Genomic DNA, 27037 nt, shown 5'->3' with positions numbered 1-27037 from the left:
AACACTTCCACTTAATACAGCTTGGCATTTTTATAAAAGAAAGTATGGTAATGTGATACAGTAATTATCAATTTCCTGATTTTTCCAAGCCCTTTTGTTAAACTGTTTTAGTATGTTTTTGTTTATGTATTCAAAATGAATAATGTCCATAAAGTTAAAGTTAAGTTATATATACCCCTGCACCGACGCCACTTTCGCGCAGTAGTCGTGAACTGCTCGTGCCATGCGCAAACTGTTCGTGAAGTGCGTAAACTGTTCGTGAACTGCTCTTGCCATCAATGCGTGAACTCGACGTGAGCTTTTCGAGAACTATTCGTGACAGTCGTGGCATGGCGCGCACTGCCACGCATCGTTTGCGCATAGTTCACGACCTGGTCGCTGAATTTTCAAAATTCTCGTCCCGACATGGCTTGCAGGCACAACGGGTTTAGGCACACTTCACGCCAGTTTCATGAGATAGTGAGTCATGGCCACGACTTACTAACAAGTGGTCATGTTTTACTATCTCGTGGCCTCGACTTACCATCTCGACTTACTATAGCACGGCTATAACACGCACTGGCACCACTCGGGTCGTGCCTGTGCATGTCAGGACGAGAATTTCGAAATGTTCTTCATAATTTTGGTCACGACAAAATTTAGCGACCAGATCATGAACTATGTGCAAACTGTTCGTGAACTCGTCGGGACGATGTGGGAGGATGCGTGCCAGTGCGTAAACAGTGCCCGACAATCGAAAAAATGACCAGGGGTTGGGGAGGCCCCCTTTTTATATGGCGAGCCCAAGTCGGCACGACACCATCCGAATTGCTCGTCGTGCCCGTTCGTGCCGATGTGGACACTGATGGGCACGCATTCGTGAACTATTTGTAAACTCGTCGTGAACTCATCGTGAACTGTGCGGGAGCTTCCCAGTTCGTGCCACAAAATCGTGACCAAAAATCGGCAAGTGTCAGCCTTGCTTTAGTCGTGGCCACGAGATAGTAAGACGTTGCCACGAGATAGCAAGTCGTGGCCACCAGATAGTAAGTGGCGGCCACCAGATAGTAAGTTACTATCTCGTGGCAACGTCTTACTATCTCGTGGCCACGACTTACCCTCTCGTGGCCACGACTTACTATCTCATGTAAATTCGAACAATGTATTTTACACGCGTTGTGTACGTCAGCTACGAGTGCTATAACGAACCAATCTCCTTCCCAGAGGCCTTTGCGCTTTACGCAATAGTGCCTCTGCCACAGGCAGCCTTCAATTTTGTGGTCAATCACCTCACTACGCACGGCCATTTTCTTGTACCTGTTACATCTGAAAACGTACTACAAAAAGTGGGAAAAAACGTATGTGACATCCGAACTATTTATTAATGTCAGACTTCAGTAAAAACGTAAATACGAACCATTTTATCGCGGACCATGTTTTGCGAGGTAATGTTATAATGGTGAAATGGCGCACGTGATACACTAAAACTTGGAGGAAAGAAACGTTCTGTTAACGAATATAGTTGGGAAAGAAACATTAAAGACTAATTTCACTGAAAGGGGTTTCCTAACATTTCCGTTTATCTTGTATTTTGGTAAATATTTCAATACTATTTCTGGCTTGAACGGGTTCGATTTTCCGCGTCTAACAGTCATAGAACACAAAGGTTCTAGTAAGTTTATAAAGTTATTTATTTATTGTACATTATAATGCTTTGGCATCTAAGAAATTATTGCACTTTTCTAAAGCAAGTCTTGTATATTTTATTATAATTACTGAACATTTTATTCGGATTCAGGGCCTAAACCGTCTTATTAAAGTGATTAAAGTAACCAAGTGACTTTCGCATAACTTTGTTAACCGCCAAGGTCTTGTAGTTCGAACATATTCGAATATGCAAATGAGTTCTATGCAAAGCTGCTTTGTGCAGTGATGATAAGTAACGCATATCGAACTGTGCGGAGTTCGATAACGAACATAACGCGGCAAGACGATCACCGCCCTTTAACTCTATCAATTGGAACTCTCGAAAACAGTTAGTTTCTCAGTGTCCATACAGCTGAAAACGACCCACTGAACTTAACCTAGAAAATACCAGAGCCCCTTTAGAATCTCCGAATATGCCGCATTCTGAGTTCCAGGCTCATGTAACTTATAATTAGTGCTCAGTAATCATACATAACAAATCTGCAAAAAGCACGAAAGGTTGCACCTGTTGACATGCGATTTTGGTTTGTTACATATTAAATGTTGTGTTATATACAGAAAGTTATAATATTAAATGTTGAAGTGGCCATAAGGGGTACAACCATGCAAAAACAAGTACCACATCAGTTTTCATTGGTTTGCTACTGTCACGTGAACGTGGCGAAAGGTGTACGGTTATTTCCCACAGACATCTTAAATGTAGTAGCATTTCAAGAATTTCTGTCAAAAATGTGCGCAAAGCGACTTAGTGCTTTTGTGATTTCAAAATTACTTCGATGGGTGTCTCACTTGCTTGTGTCATTCATCAATAAGACCAATCTCTACAAAGAAAAGTATTTTTTATAGGACCACAGATCAAAACAATATCATTACGTCATACAAGTACTTCGTCACTAGAGGGCGCTCGTGACGGGACGATAAATTATCGTAGTATGACACAATCGCAATCTGCGTACCGACACGATTACTCTATGCCAATAGCCAATCAATGTACAGGCCAACGTAATTTGAGTTACCACCAGACTCGTTACCATTGGATTGAAAGAGTATTTCAAATATTCATAGTTTTAAAGCCCATCTGCGAATTATTATTAATATTTTATTCACTTTAGTTATCATCTTTTATTTCGTTTGTTTCGTTGTATTTTCAATCTAGAGTCCAGATAATATTTTTGAGTAATTTGGTCTCTGAAAAAGTAAAAATGTAAATACATGTGGTCAGGATACAAACAAATACTCTTACATTGCATTGCTTCCATAATGTATTACCGCACGCGTGTGTACCGTGTTTATATGTAATCATGTCAATTTTTAAATCATGTTCAAAATCAAACCACTCAAATTACAGTAGTGTAGCATTATCCAGCGCCTAGGAAAACTGTTTACTAATATATTGAATAAAATATATAAAACTTTCCTATATGATAATAATATTATTTAGAAAACACAGGTGATATGTATGTATAACATGATGAAACGTATGTACAGTAAGGTAAAATATATAGTCAAGGTCAATGGTAGACGTGTGGGCGTGTCATCAGACGGAATGGCATCAGACCCCACTAACTGTGTCGGGTTTGGAGCACCGCCGAGGGCGAAACTCGCGCGACCTTGTCATGCACGTTTACTTCAACACTAAGTATCAAACAAGGTTGTAACTTGAGTCTAACTCTCTTCAATTTATTTATAAATGGTTTGCCCAATATTTTCGATCCACATACCTGCAGTCCTCCAACACAAAATAATAGTAATCCTGTCTGAAACAAAACTAGAATTACAAAATTGTTTAGATCATCTTTCAGTGTAATCAGGTCTTGTAATCTTTGCTTAAATTATACCATTTTATAATAACTTGCCCTTTGTACAACGATCAAAGAAAGAAATTATATGAGGAAGCCAAAAAGCAAATAAATGATTTCACAAACTTGAAAGAAGAGAACAAATTTATGAATATTGCATTGACCAAATTTATAAAAAAATCAACTTTATTATAAGACAGCAACACCTTATTTTGGCTTAGAATAACCACAGTCTTTTAAACATTGCACACACACATGTCATGAATTTGTTTTTGCGTATCTGTTGACCGACTTAATTAGCTGATTATTAGCGAATTGTTGTGTTATGTCTGTCATCGTTTAGGCCTATTTGAAGTTTTGGACGGAACTTGGCTCAGTGATTTGGAACTAATTACGAGATAACCGTCGCTATTCTGACTACTCATTCTGACAGTTGGTATTCGTAGTTATTTATGTAGTGAACGGATTAATCAAAAGATATGACGTATTCAGTGCTTAGTGTGATTGGCTTTGTGATTGAAGGTTACGCCCTAGAGTCTTAATATTGTTTTGTAATTGGTTAGAGTTTTGAAAATGAATAAAGAGAGTTTGAGTTGGTCTTGAAAAGTACTCTACGATAGACGCAGTCGAGAGTCCGGTCCTGGAGAGACTTGGGGCGAGCCTTGACGCAGTCTAAAAGAGTCTTGGGTCAGCCTTGCGATAGTCTTGGGGATTTTTCCCCAGGGCGCCGTGTCTTATAGAGTGCTCCAAAAGATCGACTAAGACGAGAGTTGAAACATATTTCGTTGTGTGTGTCTTATTTGACTGTAAAGTTAAAGTGACTTTCCCGATCCCATACCTCTAGGGGACGAGATATAGAGACAAGACGAGATTCCCCCCTGACAAGTGTGGAGAACCCCTGAGAGAAGAGAATTACCCCCTCATACGTTTTGAATGAACCCGGGCAGGTGTTTAACACACATTGACATCCTGTGAAGAAAAGTGAAATGGCGAAGGTGTGTCTTTCTTGCGAACCGAACTAACTGGCGTGATGGCAGAGACGACTCGGAAACTGCACTTGACGACTAACTACTTTACCCGAACGACACCACCGATGTACAACGCTAAAGAGATGAAGACTTCTGAACCCCTTATGAAGGACGAATATCGTATAGGACTGAATAATTAAGAATTGAGCGACATTAAAGACAAGAAGATGGTAAAGAACGACCCGGACTAACGCAACGAAAGAAGAAGACGCTATATAGACTTTGAATTAGAACTTTAGCTATCTGTGTATTGCTTAGAGAACCGCTCATTGGACACTGTAACGGACGCTGTAACTCAAGGACGTTGAACTCTTTTCACAATCCCAACACTACTGCTCAGTAATGTAATGTATTGCTGGTTTTTTCTATCGTTTTTACCGTTTTTTTTGTGATGTCGAATTGTATGTTATGTAAGCGCCCAGATTTTTGTTTTGAAATGATATTTAGTGACGTGCGAGGTGAACAAGTATTTGCTGTTGATCTGCACTGGTTCGGAAGATGAATTCTGATTGGCTAAGCAATATTGATTGACAAACTACACGCCCACTTAATATCAACGTTTTTTCAGTCTAACACTGCCATAAGAGCGGTGTTGATTGGCGCATTACAGTTACAATCGTTTGCACCCAGTAAGAATGTATGTGATTGGTCAGGTCATAGGGCAACAACAAACTTGTGGCGTTGAATGCACGTTCATTCTTCATGTAGCTGCGTTTTAATACACAAATCGTTGCTGAACTGAAGCAGCTGATATACAAGTTGTCGTAACTTTGTTTTCAAAGTCCTAGGTAACTATTTGCCTCGCTGATCTGTTTTCTCCGTAGACCGCGTTGAGGTAGTCATCAGATTCATTGACATCTCGAGATCGTCATTTTCAGTCCGGTTAATTGTTAGCGTAATTATTAATAATTACGCATCGCACGTTTTTTTCTGTATCGCATATTTCTCTATGTCCCAAAGAGTGTAGTACTGTATGATATGTGTGTCGTTAATGTGACCCCTGTCATCAAACGGTAACAAATTATGCTGTCATGTTTTTTTAGTTCTGTGTTTATAGTGCGACCATGGATAGCCACATAATTTTTATGGGGGCCTACAAATCGTAATCGTCTGGATATCAATTAATTTTTGTAGTGTTAAAATAATTGAGTGATCCAAAGCCACTGAGCATGCAAAACAAATCGTTTATTATTTACATGAAATCGCCACGACTGTACCGCACTAATCAACACCTATGATGTAATACCATCTGTTAATATTTTAGTATTATGAAGGTACATTGGTCGAGTTGTAATTTCTTCTGTCTAATAACATAGGCAAGTGATTGACTTTATTACATAACCCCTTGACAACAAGAGTTGTCCGCATAGCTTGAAACCAGATATGTCTCAGTGATACCTTGGGTGTTACATAACCTTTTGACAACAAGATTGTAACTAAGAAAGCAGGGAAGAGTTTGCTCTGTAATGTAAACAGATGACAAACAGGCAAACACTACACAGGAAGTGGGATTAAAAAAATACTGGATATTGTGTCCTGTGATTCTAGTATGACACAGTTACAGGTTCATCGCTGGCGTAGAGAGTTTCTTATCTTCCATTTTGTTTTGTGATGTCATAAATAATGTCTTGGTGTGTGTGGACTTTATGATATGATTAATGTTTTTTTTCAAAATAACCTACAAGACAGGCCATAGCTGATTTGCATAACTAACAACAATTCTGATTAATTTGTGCTATGACAGGTTCATGGGCAAGGGTTACTTGACACAAGCTATTGCAGTAACCACAAGGACACCAATACCTCAACAATGTTTAGATTATTTAAATTCTTTATGGGATTGAATGCATGCCTATTAGGGCGATTCCATTTTGCAGGCCAGCATTTGACTACTTAGTAATCATAATGCCATATCACACCTCAACATTTGACTCATGCCATTTAATCATACCTTTAATGTGAGCCATTCCATTTCACACCACAACATTCAGCGACTACCAGTATTTATAATGCCCGTTGACTATACATCAATATAATATATATCAATATAGACAGTACTAGTATGTTTATGTAAGTTAAGTCTCCTTAGACAAAACAAATCTCTCTTGGTGCCACAGTGGTAACACCTGAATTGTCTAGGTTGCAATGCCGATGCTTTTCCTGAAAGAGCTGTAATAAGATCACCCCAAATAACATTTATTCAACATATCTTGTGAGGCAACTCTAGCACTTAGGAAGCTCGGCTTCTCATTGGCCATCCAAGATAAAAGATAGCGACTGTGCCCCTTAAGAACTTGCTGTTTTGGCCCAATTGCTTAGATATTTGAGATGTAGATAGCTTGATCTTTGCTCATCATGACAGATATTATGAAGTTAACCAAAATTATGAAGTTAACCAAATAACGCATTGAGAAATGGCTACTTTGACGCAATTGCTCACATATTCAGGTTATAAATACTTTTTGGGGTGTACCAGTATTATGTAATTTTTTTCTCGGATTGGATCAACTCCAAATAATATACGTATTACCGAAGCTCCTTGCGATATTTTGTATATAGTAATATTTTCTATTAATTGTTCATATTGTGCGATTTATACCTCTACATTAATTTAGAATGTGAAACTGATCTTGTACCCGTTAAGCGACATGTGCTTTTGCCTATATTTATTTAACTTTTCATTTTTGTATGTTTAATATTGACCCCATTCTTTGACAGTTACAGTAACGACTATCCCTGAAGCGAGAATAAAGATTCCTGTCATGTCCTCCATGCAGCCTGGACAGTCTCTAAATCAGGTAAACAGTTGTTATTGCTAAATTAATTAGTCCCTGTTTCGTTCAAAAAAATACCTTGGAGAGTAATGCAACTATATATTTGAAACTTTGAGGTTGCACCCTAGGTGAATCTCTTTCAGATTTGTTTATTTTGTGTCTAAATCTAAAAATAAATATTTTTTGTCATTTTTGGTCTGAATTAATATTTTCTACAACTCGGACATCATTTTGTACACACCAGTCCTACATTTGGACTATATCAATCATCTACAAGATTAAGTCCAAGATGGCCGATCATTTTGCTTTTTTCTACATGCTGTGTCTACGCAATTATTTGATCGAATGTGTTCAAACTCACACAAGCATTCCTACACTTTTGTTTTTAGTCCCCGTTCGAACGAAGTTCGGAAACAGGGACTTATAATTAGGTCTCTGTCTGTCCGTCCTTCCAGAGTCATATCTCAGAAACCATTTGACCGAATCTGTTCATTCTTTGCATGTCCCTAGTACTTTATGTGATACACATGCACCTACAATAGTTAAGTGCTTTGGTTCAAGATGTCCGACTGGCAGCCATCTTGTTTTTAGAAAAGTTTTGTCAGTTTTCATTGAAATTTGGTACATACATTATACATGTTAGGATACTTGTCCATGACAATTATTTTTCACAATCTTACCAAAGACAGCCAACTGGTGACCGTTTTGTTTTTTTGTTTTAGTGTGGTATCTTAGACATGCTTAGTCAGTTATCATTCAAATTTGATATTTACATCATACATGTTAAGATGTTCATGACTTTTCACATTTTTTGGCATGATTTGGTTCATTGCATTCAAACTTTGTATGTTGATTGTACTTGTCTGTTTACTGATGCATGTCAGTTTTGTTGGCATTTTGATTCAAAATAGGGATACAGTCACTTGTAACAATACATTTTGATTGATTGTTTGATTGTTTTGGTTCAGTGTTGAAAAAAGTTAAAGCTTGATGCAATACAACGATGCTTACATGTATGTCATTACTATTGATATTCTGGCAAAAACAAATTACGAAGAGTTCGTAATTTTCACAAACATACTACACCTTTTAAACATTTTAGCCAGTTCAATGACATAAACATGCACCTCAAGTTGTTTTATACTTTCATGTGTGATCTATGTTTTTTTGCTATGTCTCATGCTGAGCGCAAAAAGACCTTGTTACAAAAATTTAACGGGACTGTTGTCATTTTCAATAACTTGTTTTCTACAAAAGACTTTGAACGATTACGCTCAAACTCAGGCAGTAATTATAATGCACACTAGTTATACACTTGAATTCTATGGCTCTACTTGGTTTTAAAACAACACTGCCGGGGGGGGGGGGGGTGATCTGCCATCTTTGATGGCTTTCTTGTTATAATTGTTCTACTGTTAAATGTACCGGTTTTTTTTTTTGTGAATCTCCATCAAGTTTGTTCAGCTCAAAGCCAAAAATATTGCAAATTTTTATTTTATTTTATTTGAACACTTGATATCTGCCACATACATATGCTAATAGTATTGACTTCAGATAGTTATATTGAATGTATGCTACTTGAAATTTAACTTTTATGATTGACTTTTTGTGAATTCTATATGTTAATGTGTTTTCTGTATGATTGATTTCATTAATTTTAATGAAGTCGCCAAAACGTATTATCGATTAAAATACATGCGTCGGTATCAATCGTGTTTGAATAAGGAACATTTTAACATACATGTAGCTAAATTATTTGAAGTAAATTCTAATATGTTTTATGCACTTGCATTATATTGTTGTCTTCCCTAGAACCATTTGTTAGATTGCTTTCACATTAATAGTATTACCTTGTTTATCTGTGTGACTATCTGGGTGCAAAAACTCTCAAAAACTAATTATCACATTTTTATAATATTTTGCCTTGGAGTAATATACATGTGTGTTAAAAATTATGTTTTGGTAAATAGTATGAAAGTTCTATATGTAAATTGCTAGAACAGTTTAGTTCAAACTGTTGTGAGCATTCCTTACTGCCTAATCAACACAAATGTTTTTTTTGTTTATTTGCAGACTGGTATAAAGAGAGGAATGGGGTCTTGTGGTGTATGTTCAGAGACATATTTTTGCCAGTACAAGCCAGCAAATTGTCCCAAGTGTGATAATTACCTTGGTGGAACATTTAAAAAAAAACTTAAAATAGGAACCCCTGCTGTTGTTCAAGTGACAGAAGAAATTTATTCCGTCAAAATCTCTTCGACTGGTCCAGATTACAGATGTATTGTCATGATTAAGAGTGGTGGGGAACGTGTATGTTTGCACAGTTTGTGTCTAGATAAACGTAATCTTGCTAGCACATCTGATTTGTCAAAATTTACTTGTGTCCATATTGAGAAAGTTCTTGGTGCAACTTTAGATACCGGTAATGTTAAAAAGTATTACCTGACTGCTGAAGACATTTCTCAAATGCCCTATTCTGAAAGTGTCAAAGGTGAAATGCATGGTGTTTTAAGTCAACTGTCAACAAAACCAGCCGCAGTCAAGATATCTGACAATACATATATTGTATATGGTCCTCCAACCACAAGTTGTACACTTGGATATTGCCATGTATCATTAACCAAAGGATTTGTATGTCCTAGTTCTGACTGTAGGAAATTACTAGTGAAAACAAAGAAATCTTCATTTAAATATAGATGAATACATTTCTATATGCTTCATTCATGTTTAATAGAAGAATTGCCAGCTGCATTACAATCTGTTTCATCAACATCAGCTACAACGTCAGCAACAGCAGCAGCGGTGTCATCGACAGCAACATCTTCAACAGCAGCATTATCAACAGCAACAACATCATCAACAGCAACGTCAGCAACACCAACATTATCCGAAATATGTCGTCAATCAACTGTAAAGTTACTACTAGACAAGACCATACCTTATGATGAAGAATACATTAAATCTATTCTCTGCAAAATAAAAGAAAATGACGTTCGAAATACCTGGCCTGTTGTTTTTGAGCCAGAAAATGCAGTGTGTGAGAATTGTTCGCACGAGCTAGAGTTGCCAACACAGAGAAAGGGAAAGAGTCTGGATGATATGTCGTACCTCATTACCTTTCTTCATTTCAAGCAAGTATCAGTGAAGGTCAGATACTGCCCAAGTAAAGAGTGTGGAGCAATGAATATGGTCATGCCTATCAATCAAGGTAAATTTATCAGTAGAAAAATGTTATTTCTTGGCTTTGTACACCTATGAACTAGTGCAAGACCAAGGTGGCAAAAAACAAGACAATAGCTGTTCATGGGCTATCCTGGAAACATGCTGGCCAACTTTAATCCTTGATTGTGTGTTGTATAATATATATGTAGCCACGTTCATGTTTTGCCCATTCTCATCATTGGCTGGTTACAACATTGCATTGTACTATGGGTAACACATCTTAGATTAATTACTTGTCCAGCTGATGCACTAGGTCATGGCTGCACTGTGCAGCACATCATAATTTGTTCAGCAATGTTTGTTAAAATCTAATAGTGTGAACACCAGATAATGTATTTGGCAGAGATGTGTGTCTGATCAAAATATGTTGAATTCTTGCACAATATACAATTAAAACGGGAGAGTCATCACCTGCGCATGTGTCAGATGGCCATAGCGTGTCATTGTTCACAAACAAGCGTGTACCCATGAGCCTTTGCATTTTTAGCCTGCGTTAACCTAGCTTGGGACTCAATTTTCACGCTTTAAAGATACCAGTTATGTTGTTGATGTTCAAGGTGTTGAGCCAATATTATTAGTAAATAGATGAACATAACTGGATATTTTTCTTGCCAAATTGGGATTATCTCATTAACAAGACAATAGATTTGGACCAAATTTTCTAGGTACCGATATACGTTGATGTTAATGTGCATGCCATTTTACTATTGTGGATGATATTTCTTGATGACAAATCAATTTTCAACTATTCAACTTTTGGTAATATTACATGGTAGCCCTTTCTAAGCTTTCAACTCATTTACCCCATTGAATATATGTTTTAAAAATGTTTATTTACATTTTATATGATTTTTTTTAAATGCTAGTATGCTGGTGTTGCAGCTAGCATATGTGTGAAAAGCAGTCAACTGATTTTATATATATTTGTTTCCAACCTTATAGGCCTTATCAATATAGCCGATAAAATGATAGTGTCTCTAGAAATATTTGTCCATGTCAGAAATTGTATGAAGAATGAAGCTCCTGTAAGAACTGCACTTGACTCGCTGATGTCAACATTAATGTTAAAATCGGTAAGTAAGCTGGTTATCAAATTCAGCAGTATTTATTTTAGTGTTGCATTAGATGATTAATCTAATGAGTTGTAAATTTCGTATTTATTACGTTTGTGTTAGCCCCAGCAAGCCTTTACAATGTAGATCATGGTAGCATTGGATTAGGTTCTGTGCATCTGGTCACATGCTCCTGTATTTCAAATTTGGTTGTGATATGTAAGACTTTAAGAATTGATTTTAGATAAAAAATGCAGTGTTTGTTGCAAACACAGTCCCTCAAATGTGTTGCAACAAAGACCATATCGGGCAAGTCAATATGTTATTAGTTTCAACAGTTTTGTCAGTTTTATAATACACAGTTTGCACAAATATTTAGACACTCAATCGTTCTCATTCACTTGCCCACAAACAATTTTCAAAGTTGGAATAAGACATTTTTTAAACGTGTCAATATAGACTCCAGGTGAATCAGCAAAGCCTACATGTCGCCATTATTTTAATCTGTGTTGATCTAGCTCCCAATTTCACATTTATGATACATCAACTCTGATTGGTGGTGCCAGGTTCTTGGCGCGCCCAATCAAATGACTCAATTTAGCTGCAGTGAATTACAGCTTTTTCTCACACGATCACGCACAGGTTTGTGGGGCGAAACTGTGTGATTCAGACGATGTGATTTAAATGAAACTGAATGAAAGTTCATAAATATTTATCCTCAGGCATGCCAGGACAGCCAACTGCAGTTGATGTCACTGATGAACAAAATGACAGTGGAATTATTTGCGACATACAGGTAGATCTTAATTTATTTATTATCAATTACTTTCCGATGATGTATTTATTTGAAACATAATGCAGGAAAATTAATACTAGTACTATATTTATATAGTAAACAGTCTATGTGAGCACCCTGTAATAAGATTGTAAACCAAAACTTCATACATACTATATAGTCAAAATTTGATCTATTTGTAAACAATATCATGAAAGTTGAAAGGCTCAAAAATAATTTTGAACATTGATCATACCAAATGTCAATTACATTGCATCTATCTATTTGGCATAAAGAAAAACTTATTAAAAACATCTTTAATGTTAATATTAATATTGAAATATTTTGACATAACCTGTACTAAATAAATGTTCAAAATACATTTCAAAAATGGATTAATGTATGAAAATGCAGTATTAATATAATATATACTGTGAATAAATAAGTTTGGCAACATATGTTGAAATGGTTTTGCAATACATGTACTAATCGAGTAGCCAGTAAGAAACTGATAATATCCTTACTTATTCAATGTTTACTGATAACTAATAAGTTTATACATACATCAAATTTTTCAACTGGATTGCAGCTAATTCATATATTGAGTCACTCATTATGAATAAGTGACATTTTCTACATTTACTTAATCCTTCAGTCTACAGAAGAGAGAGAAGAACGGCTAAGTAAGAAAGAGAAAGAGCTTGAAGAAAGAGAAATAAAATAAAAGAGATTGAGAAAAAATTTAATGAGCGAATGGAAAACAAAGTTGAAAGAAAGGTTATGAAAGAAGTTGAAACTGGTGAAATTGTGAAAGAAGTTGAAGGCGCTAAAGCTGTAAAAAAAAGTTGAAAGAAAAGTCTTAAAAGAAGTTAAAGTTGGTAAAGCTGTAAAAGAAGGTAGAAGTGGTAAAGCTGTGAAAGAAGGTAGAGGTGGTAAAGCTGTGAAAGAAGGTAGAGGTGGTAAAGCTGTGAAAGAAGGTAGAGGTGGTAAAGCTGTGAAAGAAGGTAGAGGTGGTAAAGCTGTGAAAGAAGTTAGAAGTGGTAAAGCTGTGAAAGAAGTTAGAGTTGGTAAAGCTGTGAAAGAAGGTAGAGGTGGTAAAATCCTAAGAGAAGTTGACGGAAAAGTTGGGAAAGAAATTGAAGAAAAAGTTGTGAAAGAAGTTGAAGGAAAAGTTGTAAAAGTACTTAGAAGTGGGAAGCTGTGAAAGAAGTTGAAAAAAACGTTGTGAAAGAAGTTAGAGGTGGTAAATTGTAAAAGACGTTGAAGGAGAAGTTGTGAAAGAAGTTGAAGGAAAAGTTGTGGAAGTACTTAGAGGTGGAAAAGCTGTGATAAACTAATCAGACCAATTCTCACATATGGTAGCGATGTATGGGGAGATGAGATTTCACTAAAATCACCAATTGAAGATGTACATATAAATTATCTTCGTTTCCTTTAGGGTACATCCAAAAACACTACAACAATGGGTTTATACGGCGAACTTGGACGTTACCCATTGGAGACTTTTATCGAAAAACAAATGATAAAATATTTTAATCGTATAAAGAACTCGTCAAATCCATTACTAAAACTAGCTTTTCAAGAAAATAAAGAAAGTAATAGTAAATGGTACACCAATATAGATTCCCTTTTAAATAACATCAACCAGTCTTACCTGATCAACAGCGATGAAACTCTAACAGCAAGGCAATTAGGACAAATCAACAACAAAATACAAACATCATTCATATCAACTTGGAAAAGTGAATTACATAATGACAATTGATCGAAACAAAATGAAAAAAATAAATTAAGAACATACAGAGAATTAAAAAACAATTTTGCTTTCGAAACATACCTTGTTACCCTGAAAAACATTGAGATGCGCGAAAATTTAACTAAATTCCGCGTCAGTGACCATAACTTGAAAATTGAGACTGGCAGACACAAAGGAATACCCCTTGCTAATAGATTATGCAACCTTTGTGATCAAAATGAAGTAGAAGATGAGTATCACCTCATGATGTCATGTAAAAGATATACCGTATTTATCCGGGTATAAGCCCAGGGTCTTGAACATGGAAAATTGCCAAAAAGAAGGGGTGGGCGTTTGCCAGGAGATCCCCAGCAAAAAAAACGAAAATTCGCGAAAATTGGCAACACGCAGTTCGATCGAACTGCGGCAGGGAATAGAACGACAAATGAAAACATGCAACGGAAATAAATGAACAATATGCAAAACTAGAAGTAGAACAAAAATAATGTATTGCTTATAATGTGACAAAAAACCAGAAATAATAAAAATCGACAGTGAGGAATCATTTGAATTAGGATTTTCCAGCCGACAAACACACGTGAACTCAAAATTAATTAAAATGTCAGGGGTTAAACTGCGTAAAATGATTTCTGGTCTCGACAAATTACGCATCAACCGTCATACAAGATCAATAATAATTTACAAATTTACACAGTAAAAATTATAAAAATTCATAGCTGTTTGAAAAAAACTTTTCAGATCTTTATTTGTACGTTCATTGCTATCTTCGTCAAACTCAAAACCCTCAAAATCCAAGTCGGCGTCACTGTAGCCGTCGAACAAAATCCCTACAACTTATTCCTGAAGTTCGTCGATAGCGTCCCACACAATTTGGACCTAGCACTTTTAATCCACGGATTTCGCAGTCTGTCAGCTTGGCACTTTTCATTCATGTCTAATCATAATAAAGAGACAAGAAAAATGGGGTCGCTCTGCTGCGATGGCAAACGATGCTTTTGTTTACAGTCTAGCAATCGTCTTTGACCTTTATGCATCTGCTTTACTGATTGGCTAATAATAACATCACTACTCGTATTTCATCATAAAGGTCAAATCGTGACATTGCTTTTTTATCAGACTCAACGCTTATTAATCACGGTGAAAGTTATCATTCAGCAAGTTCCGGCGGTTGGAATGTCTCACTATATGGATATCGCGGTGGACTTGAAATAGGAAGTTTTTTTTTATCCAACGACAGAAGAATGTTTACATGACGGTGATGAAAGATGGTAACAAAGTTGGCAGTCTTCGGCGTGACATTGCAAAATTGCTGACCCCAGTTATAGATTCGCAAGCTGCTACAAAATATTTTATAAAGCCAAAATAACGTGATTTCAACCACTCTCCCAGGTACGGGTTGCTACAATATTGCAACATTGGTTTCATTGTCGACGGCGCTAAAGCCGATCGAGTGCGACACTTGCGGCTCTCCTTTTACGATTTGCCTGAATCGTTTCTAAGTTACTAAGGAAGCACAAACCAAACGGCCGGCCATTTTTAGGGCCACGACATATTTTAAAAAGAGAACTACCGTTTCTGCTTTAATATATATTTTTATAGACTTGCTGACTGTTATGATTCAGAACGCGCTGCCCTGAAGGCAGAAAGCTGTCACAACTATTTTGCGTTCACCCCTTGTTTTACGCAATTAACATTTTTTATAAGTATCACGACAGTCTTCAAGAAAGTCAACTGTTAATACAACCACAGTCAACGAATAGAAAATAGTTTTTTTTTGTGTAGAAAAAGACCCCCTGGGCGTGTGCCCGGATATGACCTCAACTCCTTTATTGTGTCAAAAGTGGGGGGTGTGCGTTTGCCCAGGCATGGGCTCTTACCGGGATAAGTACGGTACATGGGACATGTGTTTTAATGTAAATAAACAATCTGTTGTATACGCCACTTGGAACTCAAGTTTCAAGGACATGCTTGCGATGAACCCTCCATGACGAGCACAATAAGAACTTTCAAAAAATTTACGGGGACTGTGTCATTTTCAATGACATGTTCAGTGTTCTATATAAATCAAACTGAAAATATTCACTCAAGTGGAGAAAGTTGTTTTCTTATTTTATATATATTTATCCCAACATGCAAATAACACTTCATTTATCATTATCTTGGGTGATCAGTTAAAAAATGGCATTAATTAAATTTGTGAACATATGTATGCAAAAAGAAAAATTGCAAGTACATTCAAAAAGTTCAAATAATTATGTAAATAAATGTATTTTTCTGTAGGTCGCTGGAAAAGGAAAAGAAAAGAAAAAGAATTATTCACAGAAGGAAAAAGTAGTGATGGGTAAATTGATGTACTTGACTATATAGACCATTAATTTGTGTTCTACTGATAACATTCAAACTTAACACACAGACCATGTATAATGACTCTCATATATATGCACATCAATTGTTAGTACCATTTGATTAAGTATGGCTGTCTGGTGGCCATTTTGGTCCTCAAAATTGCTAAATTCTGATACTGTGACTGTGAATGTTCCTCAGAGATAAAACAGGGCAATTTCAATTAAAATTTGTATCATCGTCATGCATATTGGATTTCAGATTTCAATATTGAAATGGAAATGACTGACCGATGACCATTTTTTTTCATTTACATACTAATTTCTTACTAACATATTGGCTGATTCAGTTGAAAGTTTGCACATAAGTACTATACTCATGGTAATACCATAGATTGTGTTATTTTGATCAAATCAAGGGTCATTTTGTTAAAAATCTTGAAATCACAGACTGTAAATTTGTCCAGAATCATTTCTCTCAGATTAATAGGGCTTTGTATCAGGTTCATACATACTGTGTTACAGGTGCAGGTCATTTTAACAGTTGTTTCCCAAAGATGGCTTGCATGATTTTATACAATGTATTGATCTACATACTTATTTATCAGTGATTCAACAAAAAATGTTTAGCTCATTACAGTACAACAATTAATCGCATTACAGTAATATTTTAACAAATCTACACCTGAAATTCTTGATTGTTGCTAGTGATGGAAACGGCATTAAATATTTAATTAGATTGTGCATAAATTTGTCAATGCGTGTTTGAATTATTTTCAACATTGGATTTTAAATTGCATACATTCGTGGTCAATTTTATTTTGAAGCCATATTGTTGATAGTTTATTTTTTTAACTTCTTCAGGTCTATATGCGTTGCCATTATTTGTTAAGCTTTAAGCATTCATCGTGCATAATTACTACATTTTGATATCTTTCCTTTTTTCAGTGCAAATGATGATGCAAGTGATGTCCACGATGATGACGTTTTGGCTTCACCACTTGCCAATGATTCTGTGTGTGTCAGGTGCCACAAAGACACTGACTTGTATGCCTGTGTGCAATGCAACATTTGCGGCAACTGGGAACATATAAAGTGTGTTCCTCAGTTAACATTTTTCATGGCTAAAAGAAACCACTATGTACATACCTGTATTGTTTGTTAGATAATCATGAAATAAAAATAGTTTATAAACAAAATTGATTGTGGTTTTTAATTGTAGTACATACTGGAATTAGGTTCAACACACACACAAATCATTCTAAAAAAGAATATTCTTTCATGATATGCAGTTTAAAGCAAGTTATTTAATTGTTGTAGAAGCTCAAAAGATTTAATGTGTGATTTGCTAGTATATATATTTTATTTTGATGTCAGTGCGTTTTACTTTATATTTAATTTCAACAGAATCCAGTTCAACCAAATGAAAAGATTAATTTGACAAAATCCATTCCAAACTCGTTCAACCTCGTTCAACCAGTTCAACCAAATGAAAAGATGAATTTGACAAAATCCATTCCCTCTCCGTTCAACCTCGTTCAACCACGCTCAACCTGTTCAACCAAATGAAAAGATGAATTTGACAAAATCCATTCCTAACTCGTTCAACCAGTTCAACCAAATGAAAAGATGAATTTGACAAAATCCATTCCCTCTCCGTTCAACCTCGTTCAACCACGCTCAACCTGTTCAACCAAATGAAAAGATGAATTTGACAAAATCCATTCCAAACTCGTTCAACCAGTTCAACCAAATGAAAAGATGAATTTGACAAAATCCATTCCCTCTCCGTTCAACCACGTTCAACCAGTTCAACCAAATGAAAAGATGAATTTGACAAAATCCATTCCAAACTCGTTCAACCAGTTCAACCAAATGAAAAGATGAATTTGACAAAATCCATTCCCTCTCCGTTCAACCTCGTTCAACCACGTTCAACCTGTTCAACCAAATGAAAAGATGAATTTGACAAAATCCATTCCCTCTCCGTTCAACCTCGTTCATCCACGTTCAACCAGTTCAACCAAATGAAAAGATGAATTTGACAAAATCCATTCCCTCTCCGTTCAACCACGTTCAACCTGTTCAACCAAATGAAAAGATGAATTTGACAAAATCCATTCCCTCTCCGTTCAACCTCGTTCAACCACGTTCAACCAAATGAAAAGATGAATTTGACAAAATCCATTCCCTCTCCGTTCAACCTCGTTCAACCACGTTCAACCTGTTCAACCAAATGAAAAGATGAATTTGACAAAATCCATTCCCTCTCCGTTCAACCTCGTTCAACCACGTTCAACCTGTTCAACCAAATGAAAAGATGAATTTGACATAATCTATTCCCTCTCTCTGTTCAACCACATTCAACCTGTTCAACCAAATGAAAAGATGAATTTGACATAATCCATTCCCTCTCTCCGTTCAACCTCGTTCAACCACGTTCAACCTGTTCAACCAAATGAAAAGATGAATTTGACATAATCCATTCCCTCTCTCCGTTCAACCTCGTTCAACCATGTTCAACCTGTTCAACCAAATGAAAAGATGAATTTGACATAATCCATTCCAAACTCGTTCAACCTGTTCAACCAAATGAAAAGATGAATTTGACAAAATCCATTCCCTCTCCGTTCAACCTCGTTCAACCACGTTCAACCTGTTCAACCAAATGAAAAGATGAATTTGACAAAATCCATTCCCTCTCCGTTCAACCTCGTTCAACCACGTTCAACCTGTTCAACCAAATGAAAAGATGAATTTGACAAAATCCATTCCCTCTCCGTTCAACCTCGTTCAACCACGTTCAACCTGTTCAACCAAATGAAAAGATGAATTTGACATAATCTATTCCCTCTCTCTGTTCAACCACATTCAACCTGTTCAACCAAATGAAAAGATGAATTTGACATAATCCATTCCCTCTCTCCGTTCAACCTCGTTCAACCACGTTCAACCTGTTCAACCAAATGAAAAGATGAATTTGACATAATCCATTCCCTCTCTCCGTTCAACCTCGTTCAACCATGTTCAACCTGTTCAACCAAATGAAAAGATGAATTTGACATAATCCATTCCCTCTCTCCGTTCAACCACGTTCAACCTGTTCAACCAAATGAAAAGATGAATTTGACATAATCCATTCCCTCTCTCCATTCAACCACGTTCAACCTGTTCAACCAAATGAAAAGATGAATTTGACATAATCCATTCCCTCTCTCCTTTCAACCACGTTCAACCTGTTCAACCAAATGAAAAGATGAATTTGACAAAATCTGTGACATTAATTAACAGATTATAACTGGTGGTGTCTCAGTTGCATTTGCAAACCAAAACAAAACTATCGAAACAATAATGTTAAGCATGGCTACTGCCGAACATACACAGGTGACTAAAATGATCTAAATCAAAGTCAATTATAATACAAACATAACCAGTAAGAGGAGTACTACAAATAGTGTATCTGACGTCTGCAACAACCACCTCACCAATAGCTCTAAACGTGCCCACCTAGTGCCTCTCCCCCATTTCAATTGTTTATACCCTCTTTGTGTCATTGCAGTTATTTGGAGGGGCATGTTAAATTACATTTGGGGCTGGAATGATAGGGTGATTGTTCAGGTTAGTAGTGCGGGGCCTTTATGAACTTTTCCCCCAAAACTTTCCCTATCATGGCTTTCACATACAACCCTACAATTTTTTTTTCAAATTTTAATATGCAAATAAGGTATTTTCAAACTGGCCAATGATGTCCGAGTTCCGAGCTGCTGCAGATCAGCCCAGTATTTGCAACACAGTGTTTTGAGTTTTGTGAAGTTTATGGAGTTTTAATGAGTAAGGATTATGATGGGGAGAGTGATGCCCCCAATAAGTTTTTTAAGAGTTTTGAGATTTGTCGAGTACAGAGATACCGACGTTTAAGAGTTGTTTTTGTTTATGTGTTGTTTCCGGAATACTTCTTACGCTTTTTGAGTGGAGAGCACCTTTGTAACGTTTTTTAATGTCTTTTTGAGATGAGAGTTTGGTGCGCTTATATGCCTATTGTTTGATAACGCAAGCTTTCGTTCATGATTGACAGAATTATATGTAACTCAGTAGTGTATATCGTTTTAGCATTTCCCGTCTTTTTGCCAGAGGAGTAATATGTGTTATGAAAGCGAATTTGTCTTTGCATTCCGTTTCCACGCCGTATGACTTTTGTTTAGATTAACGACTTGTGAGTTCAGTTGAAGTTTATAAGCGTAGATGACAGGAGTTTGATTGATAGCTTGTTTATTCATTGTTTATTAGTTACCGCTTTGCAATGCTTTAACCGAGAGACGCATCCCTGGTAATCACGTGATCATGCTGCCGACTGCAGCGATTGGCTGATCGCTTGGTTACACCGCCACGCCTTAGTTTTTGACCTTTTGATATCGAGTTTGTAACCTTAGTAACGGAGACAGTGCAGCGAAGGGTTATCTCAGCGAACCGTTTTGAGAAAAGTGAGTCGATTGGTAACCTTTCCCTTGTTTTTTATTTATAACCGTTGATATTTGTGACTTTATAACCATTGTATTTAGACTTATAATCAGTTTATTAACTAGTGTGTTTTACTCTTTTTTGATTTATTCCTTTTTTTTAGTATTGTATTTAACCCGTATGACGATGAGTAGACGACGGTATCTTTGATTTGTGAACGTGCAATGCCAGGAGGCATATCTCTCAGTTTGGGTGAAGGGGTGTGTCATGAATTTGTTTTTGCGTATCTGTTGACCGACTTAATTAGCTGATTATTAGCGAATTGCTGTGTTATGTCTGTCATCGTTTAGGCCTATTTGAAGTTTTGGACGGAACTTGGCTCAGTGATTTGGAACTAATTACGAGATAACCGTCGCTATTCTGACTACTCATTCTGACAGTTGGTATTCGTAGTTAACCCGTATGACGATGAGTAGACGACGGTATCTTTGATTTGTGAACGTGCAATGCCAGGAGGCATATCTCTCAGTTTGGGTGAAGGGGTGTGTCATGAATTTGTTTTTGCGTATCTGTTGACCGACTTAATTAGCTGATTATTAGCGAATTGCTGTGTTATGTCTGTCATCGTTTAGGCCTATTTGAAGTTTTGGACGGAACTTGGCTCAGTGATTTGGAACTAATTACGAGATAACCGTCGCTATTCTGACTACTCATTCTGACAGTTGGTATTCGTAGTTATTAATGTAGTGAACGATTAATCAAAAGATATAACGTATCCAGTGCTTAGTGTGATTGGCTTTGTGATTGAAGGTTACGCCCTAGAGTCTTAATACTGTTTTGTAATTGGTTAGAGTTTTGAAAATGAATAAAGAGAGTTTGAGTTGGTCTTGAAAAGTACTTTACGATAGACTAGACGCAGTCGAGAGTCCGGTCCTGGAGAGACTTGGGGCGAGCCTTGACGCAGTCTATTAAAAAGAGTCTTGGGTCAGCCTTGCGATAGTCTTGGGGATTTTTCTTATAGAGTGCTCCAAAAGATCAACTAAGACGAGAGTTGAAACGTATTTCGTTGTGTGTGTCTTATTTGACTGTAAAGTTAAAGTGACTTTCCCGATCCCATACCTCAAGGGGACGAGATATAGAGGCAAGACGAGATTCCCCCCTGACAAGTGTGGAGAACCCCGGGAGAAGAGAATTACCCCCTCATACACACACAAAATAAAACCGCAGCATCCCATAGTGTAATTATAGATATTTAATGTTATTTTGGTATGGTATCGGACAGTGAATTTTGTAATTTGTAAATGTCATTTTGTAACTTGTATGCACTTTTTATCTGTTACTGTTAATCACTCTGTTATTGTCTTGTAGTTTCAGTGACCTTACTGGTGTATTTTCCGAAGTCGGTGTTTTGTCAATAAATAAATAAAATTGTTTTACCAATCTGACTTCATATGCTTAATTTTATTTCTCTTTACCCGTCCACAATCTCAACATTTTCTTGTGGTACTGTGACTGTGTCACATTGGTCAGATCAGGGGGTAATATCTTAGATTTGCAAAGTGGGAATCACAATAGGAACTTTAATTCTCGTTTATTTCGGTGACAATTGTAGTTGCATTATCATTTATGCTCGTCATTTACTTTCATTGTAGGACCAAGACAAAGTTGTTCTCAGTGCTAGGGTTCACTCAACGAGATCGTGACTGGTTGATCGTAATACCAGTTAAAAGCCATTGTAAATTCTCCGTGTATTTAACGTCTTTGAAATTGTCTATTATCACTGACAAACAGAATTCACATAGAGTCAGTATGCGCCATTAACCATGACCTTGAATATGACACATGGATAAAGTTAAATGAATCACAGAAAATACTAGTAGTCCCTGCAGTATGTAGTCTAATCACCCCAACGTAAAAATAAACGGTTTACCCCTAAAGGTCACACATTCTGGTACGTTCTAGTTTACTGCTCTATTGCCGCCATGATTGTAGAAATAAATAAATTTGCATCGCCGAAATATGTGACCTTTAGGAGGTCGTTCGACCTATACATATGAAAATTGGTGCTTACAATTGGTTTTTAATCCGTGTCGAAAACGTGCACAGAATGGTGGTTATTAGTAACCGTGGGTATAAGTACGTTATTTTAGAATGATTTTCATTTGGTTTCACGTGATAGTTAATCTGATTTATCATATAGCATTACAAACAGGAAGTCCTCGGCATGGGTCGGAGTACAAGTATACCCCAGACACCGTCCCTCAACACCACTCGTTTTGATGAATGGTCTGGGTGTGGCTTGTGGGTAACAATAGAAAATGAATTTCGGTGAGGTTGTGATTATTTGGATTTTTGAGAACGGATTTTTACTATTGAAATTATCACGTCTAAGGGTGAATGGTTAATAGGTGAAGTGATGTTAAAAACATAAGTAGTTCTTCTTCTTGCGTAAACCACAACAACAAAGGTTTATTTTTTAACACAGATCTCCAGTCGTTTGGCGTTTGGACGTAACCCCGGACACAGTCCCTCTATCACCGGTCTGGAAACGCCTATTGTTTAACGTGTGAATCGGCGGGATTAGTGGGCTAACGTTTGTAACGGCTCTCCGCGAAGCGCGGTACTATACTGTTGATAGCTTCGAGATACATCGCGTTCAGTGCTGTGATCTATTTTTTAACGTTTCCAGAACATATTCGATACCGTATACACATATTTTTTTTACCATAGTTGATTTGTAACGTCTTCGTTTTTAAGGAGCGTAAGTAAGCGACTCTATTGTAGCAGGGTAGGCTGGAAAAAAGTTAAGCTGATTTAAACTAACCGTTAACACAAACTAAATGTTTATTTCGATTTCTCGTTAAGGTAGAAATGCAGTTTACCTGACAGGTATTTTAATAAGTTAATTAGGCAACCAAGATGACCTCCCTTGTCTACAAAACTATATATTTTTGGAAAGCTTATTGTATGAATTTAGAAATTTTGTAAGTATTTTTTGTATGGACACTGTAATTTGAAATATGCACAAAAATGTGTATTTTTGGTCAAAAGTGATTGAAAACAAATTAGCTTCTAAACCATGCTTCTGTTTCCTATCAAAATTGGTTTACGGGTACATATGTTTACTATGAAGAAAGTGCCGTCTTGAAAACTCTGTTTTTAGGCGGCGAGAGTCGTGAACTTTCGCGAAATGCGGTGTAGATGATTTGCTCGATGTTTTTTTTTCCGGATTTTGATGACGGTGGAAATGATAGTGCAGAAGATCCAAATGCAGTAGACACGGCAATTCATGTTAACAACTCTGTGTGTGTGATTCAGAGCCCGGGCATCAACATCGAAAATAGCGAAGATTTGCGTTTTCTTGATCGTCACGTAAAAGAAACCTTTTGAAACGCTAACAAAAAACCGAAAATAGTGAAAATAAAATAATAAAGACAATCGTGCCTCATTTATACACAAGTAATCGAGTTATTTTGTTGAAATTATTAATAAAAACAGGGTATAACGTAGGTAGACGTGTATTCAGGCTGAAGGACTGGTCGTGTAGTCAAGATGGCGACAGGCGTGAAAACGGAATGAAAGTCTATTTAAAAAAATGCGAGACAGAGAACAACAAAAAACAAGCGTAGTCGGTGAAAATAACAACATTTGAAGTTTCATGCATCATAAAAACTAAAATTCGAGTATTTTGTCGAAAACGGGGTACAACCTTAGACATGAATTCCGGTTGAAAGAGTGTGAGCTATAGTCAAGATGGTGACAGCCGGAGAACATACGGATTCAAAGTCTGTTTGAAAAAAATGCGTGGCAGAGAACAATAAAAAACGAGCATAGTCGGTAAACAATAACATAATAAGATGATTCATGCATCATGAAAAAAAAATATTTTGTCGAAAACGTTGTACAAACTGAATATGTACGGAAACATTACTGCCATCTGAAACTAACTTACAATTTTATTCAATTAGACAGGAACATATATATTAAAAGTAATATTTACATCTGATAAATATTGTGTGTTCGAAAGATGTGTATTGCGGAAAGAAAACGACTCGTTTGGGGAAAGATACTTGTAGTTCGATACGAAAGTAGTGATATCGCATCTAAGTAAATAATACGTCATTGTTTACTTGGTCATTATAATATTCCAGCCCAGCTTGCGTTGGGCATACAGCGTTTGACTTTGGTGTTACCATGGAGGTAATAATCGTATTACCTCCATGGTGTTACTATACTACTATACTGTCTGTGGTTAAAGAGGGCCCAAATTGATAGGGAGTAAAACACGGAAATGGAAGAGCTGTCCATGCATTGACCAATCACACAAGAGCTCACAAACACCGAAGAAATATTTGTTGTTGTACTTAACAAAGGGATTTGGCACTAAAAACAATGGAACGTTTATAGGCTTAACGTTGGATTTAGATCGTGTTATAATCCAAATCCCCTACTAAGACTTGTAAGCACAAATTTTCATATGTGGTCATTGCTTATCACTCATTGAAATTTGTTTTGTTTGTTTGTTTGAAAAAAAATCGTCACCAAACAGCCTAATTTTATAAACACTAAAATAAAATGCATATATACAGTTGTGCTTAACTCGTACATAATTGTGCGCTTGAAAAATATAAAATAATTTGCCACTAATTTGGACACTAGTTATTCACCAGTCAGCATAATTTTATAAACACTATTTTGTATTGTGCTTAAAAGCGGGAGGGTCGTCACCTGCGCACGCGCGGGAATTGAGTCCCAAATGACGATAACAACACGCGCTAAAACGCAAAGGCATCATCGTCCGCCTGCACGGTGTTGTTCCGTTCGGACATTCCTCCCTCTACAACACCGTGCGGTAATACCATTCATAACCGTGTATGTCACGTGGTTGCGCGATAGAAAGTTTACCGACCAATAGAATGCTTTGTTACAAACAAAGACTGCCAGAAAGCGCTCGGAGCTCTGCATTTCTGATGTTTTCGGCTTCATTACTGCCGATATGTGTTGCAGTGATATCACGAGCTTTGGGGTATAACACCTACTCTTCTATAGTAGTCAACAGTGGTGACAACACTATTACCACTATTATTAAGTGAAGCTTGAATAGCTTTGGTCTGAATATCAGTGAGTTGCATGATGTATGGATATTGTCGCTGTATCGCCTCGACATCCAAGCCAACACAGCTTTAGCTGTGCTCAGCGACATTTATTCTCGGGTCAGGCATTTTCACCGCCTGGCAATCATCATGGTGAAACAAAGACCAATAAATTCTCAGAAAACGGTATTTTGGGATGGTTGTTGTCACCCCTGCATATGCAACATATTAAATTTGGTTGGATTTCTTCAAAGTTAAGTTTGTGCTGTTTTCTCGATTTTAGCTATTTTCACCGGCTTTTTGATCAGTGCACAGCAGCTCGCGCAGAGTCCATAGAAATACATGGTAGAGTGGTTCGCGTCTTAAATAGCAACGTGGAGTGTTTAGTGACTTAGCTCCGCCTCGAAGATTTTGATAGCTTGGCCAAGCGCGTTGAAGAAAGAAGTTATATGATTGGCTGTTGTTAAACTGATTCTAAACTGTGAGGGCATTGTCACATACACATAGTCCTAATGAAATACTTCAAGGTGATAATGAGTGCTTCGCCGGAACATTCACCTTGAAAATTCAAGATGCAAAGGCATACGCTTGTTTGTAAACAATGACACGCTATGGCCATCTGACGCATGTGCAGGCGACGACCCTCCCGCTTTAACTCATATTGGTAATATTTTTTGTGTATCGGTAAGAACGCTTGACAACAACTGTGGACAAATTTCATCAGTACAGCAACGACATTCCACGGTGGGCGGGCATAAGCGAGTAGTGCGCTGTTTGTGTTTTTGTGTTTTACGTTTTATTAACACTAATTTGAGATTGAGTACTTAGTACATTCACTCTGTAAACATAGACCGTATATGCAGCGTTGACTAACCAATAACGTAAGGTCGACCCGACGCCACCTTCTCATCCTTTTTTGGGTATTGATTCAAGAGAAAAGTACAACGAAATCGTAGTGCTAAAATAAAGAGAAAATTTGGAATATATCGCTAAACCATGCCTCGCGACTATATTATGCCATACATAGCGACCCCAATATTGGCTCCGACGAT

General features: G+C 36.9%; 1 protein-coding gene and 1 long non-coding RNA gene across 4 annotated transcripts; both read left to right on the top strand.

Moving 5' to 3' along the window:
* Nucleotides 1-11480: 11480 nt before the first annotated feature.
* On the top strand, nucleotides 11481-13101 carry LOC144357941 (uncharacterized). Its single transcript, XR_014930638.1, has 3 exons — nucleotides 11481-11582; nucleotides 12284-12357; nucleotides 12992-13101. It is a non-coding gene; the product is annotated as an uncharacterized LOC144357941 (long non-coding RNA).
* Nucleotides 13102-15134: 2033 nt separating this feature from the next.
* On the top strand, nucleotides 15135-17633 carry LOC146739173 (uncharacterized). 3 transcript variants are annotated; one of them, XR_014930637.1, is made up of 3 exons: nucleotides 15135-15481; nucleotides 16373-16433; nucleotides 17383-17633. XR_014930637.1 is itself a non-coding variant. In XM_085503838.1 (3 exons), the coding sequence occupies exons 1-3, from the start codon at nucleotides 15904-15906 to the stop codon at nucleotides 17597-17599; spliced, it is 357 nt and encodes a 118-aa protein (XP_085359964.1). In that variant the 5' UTR covers nucleotides 15901-15903; the 3' UTR covers nucleotides 17600-17633. The 3 variants fall into 3 exon arrangements, 2 of the variants coding, with proteins under 2 accessions (XP_085359964.1, XP_085359965.1); XM_085503838.1 differs by lacking the exon at nucleotides 15135-15481 and adding an exon at nucleotides 15901-15982; XM_085503839.1 differs by lacking the exon at nucleotides 15135-15481 and adding an exon at nucleotides 15934-16005.
* The last annotated feature ends 9404 nt before the right edge of the window (nucleotides 17634-27037 follow it).

The sequence above is a fragment of the Saccoglossus kowalevskii genome, chromosome 9 (assembly GCF_978046115.1).
Source record: "Saccoglossus kowalevskii chromosome 9, keSacKowa6.1, whole genome shotgun sequence".
Taxonomy (NCBI): domain Eukaryota; kingdom Metazoa; phylum Hemichordata; class Enteropneusta; family Harrimaniidae; genus Saccoglossus; species Saccoglossus kowalevskii.
Note: the sequence above shows the minus strand (reverse complement) of the source record. Positions and strands in the feature narration are given on the sequence as shown.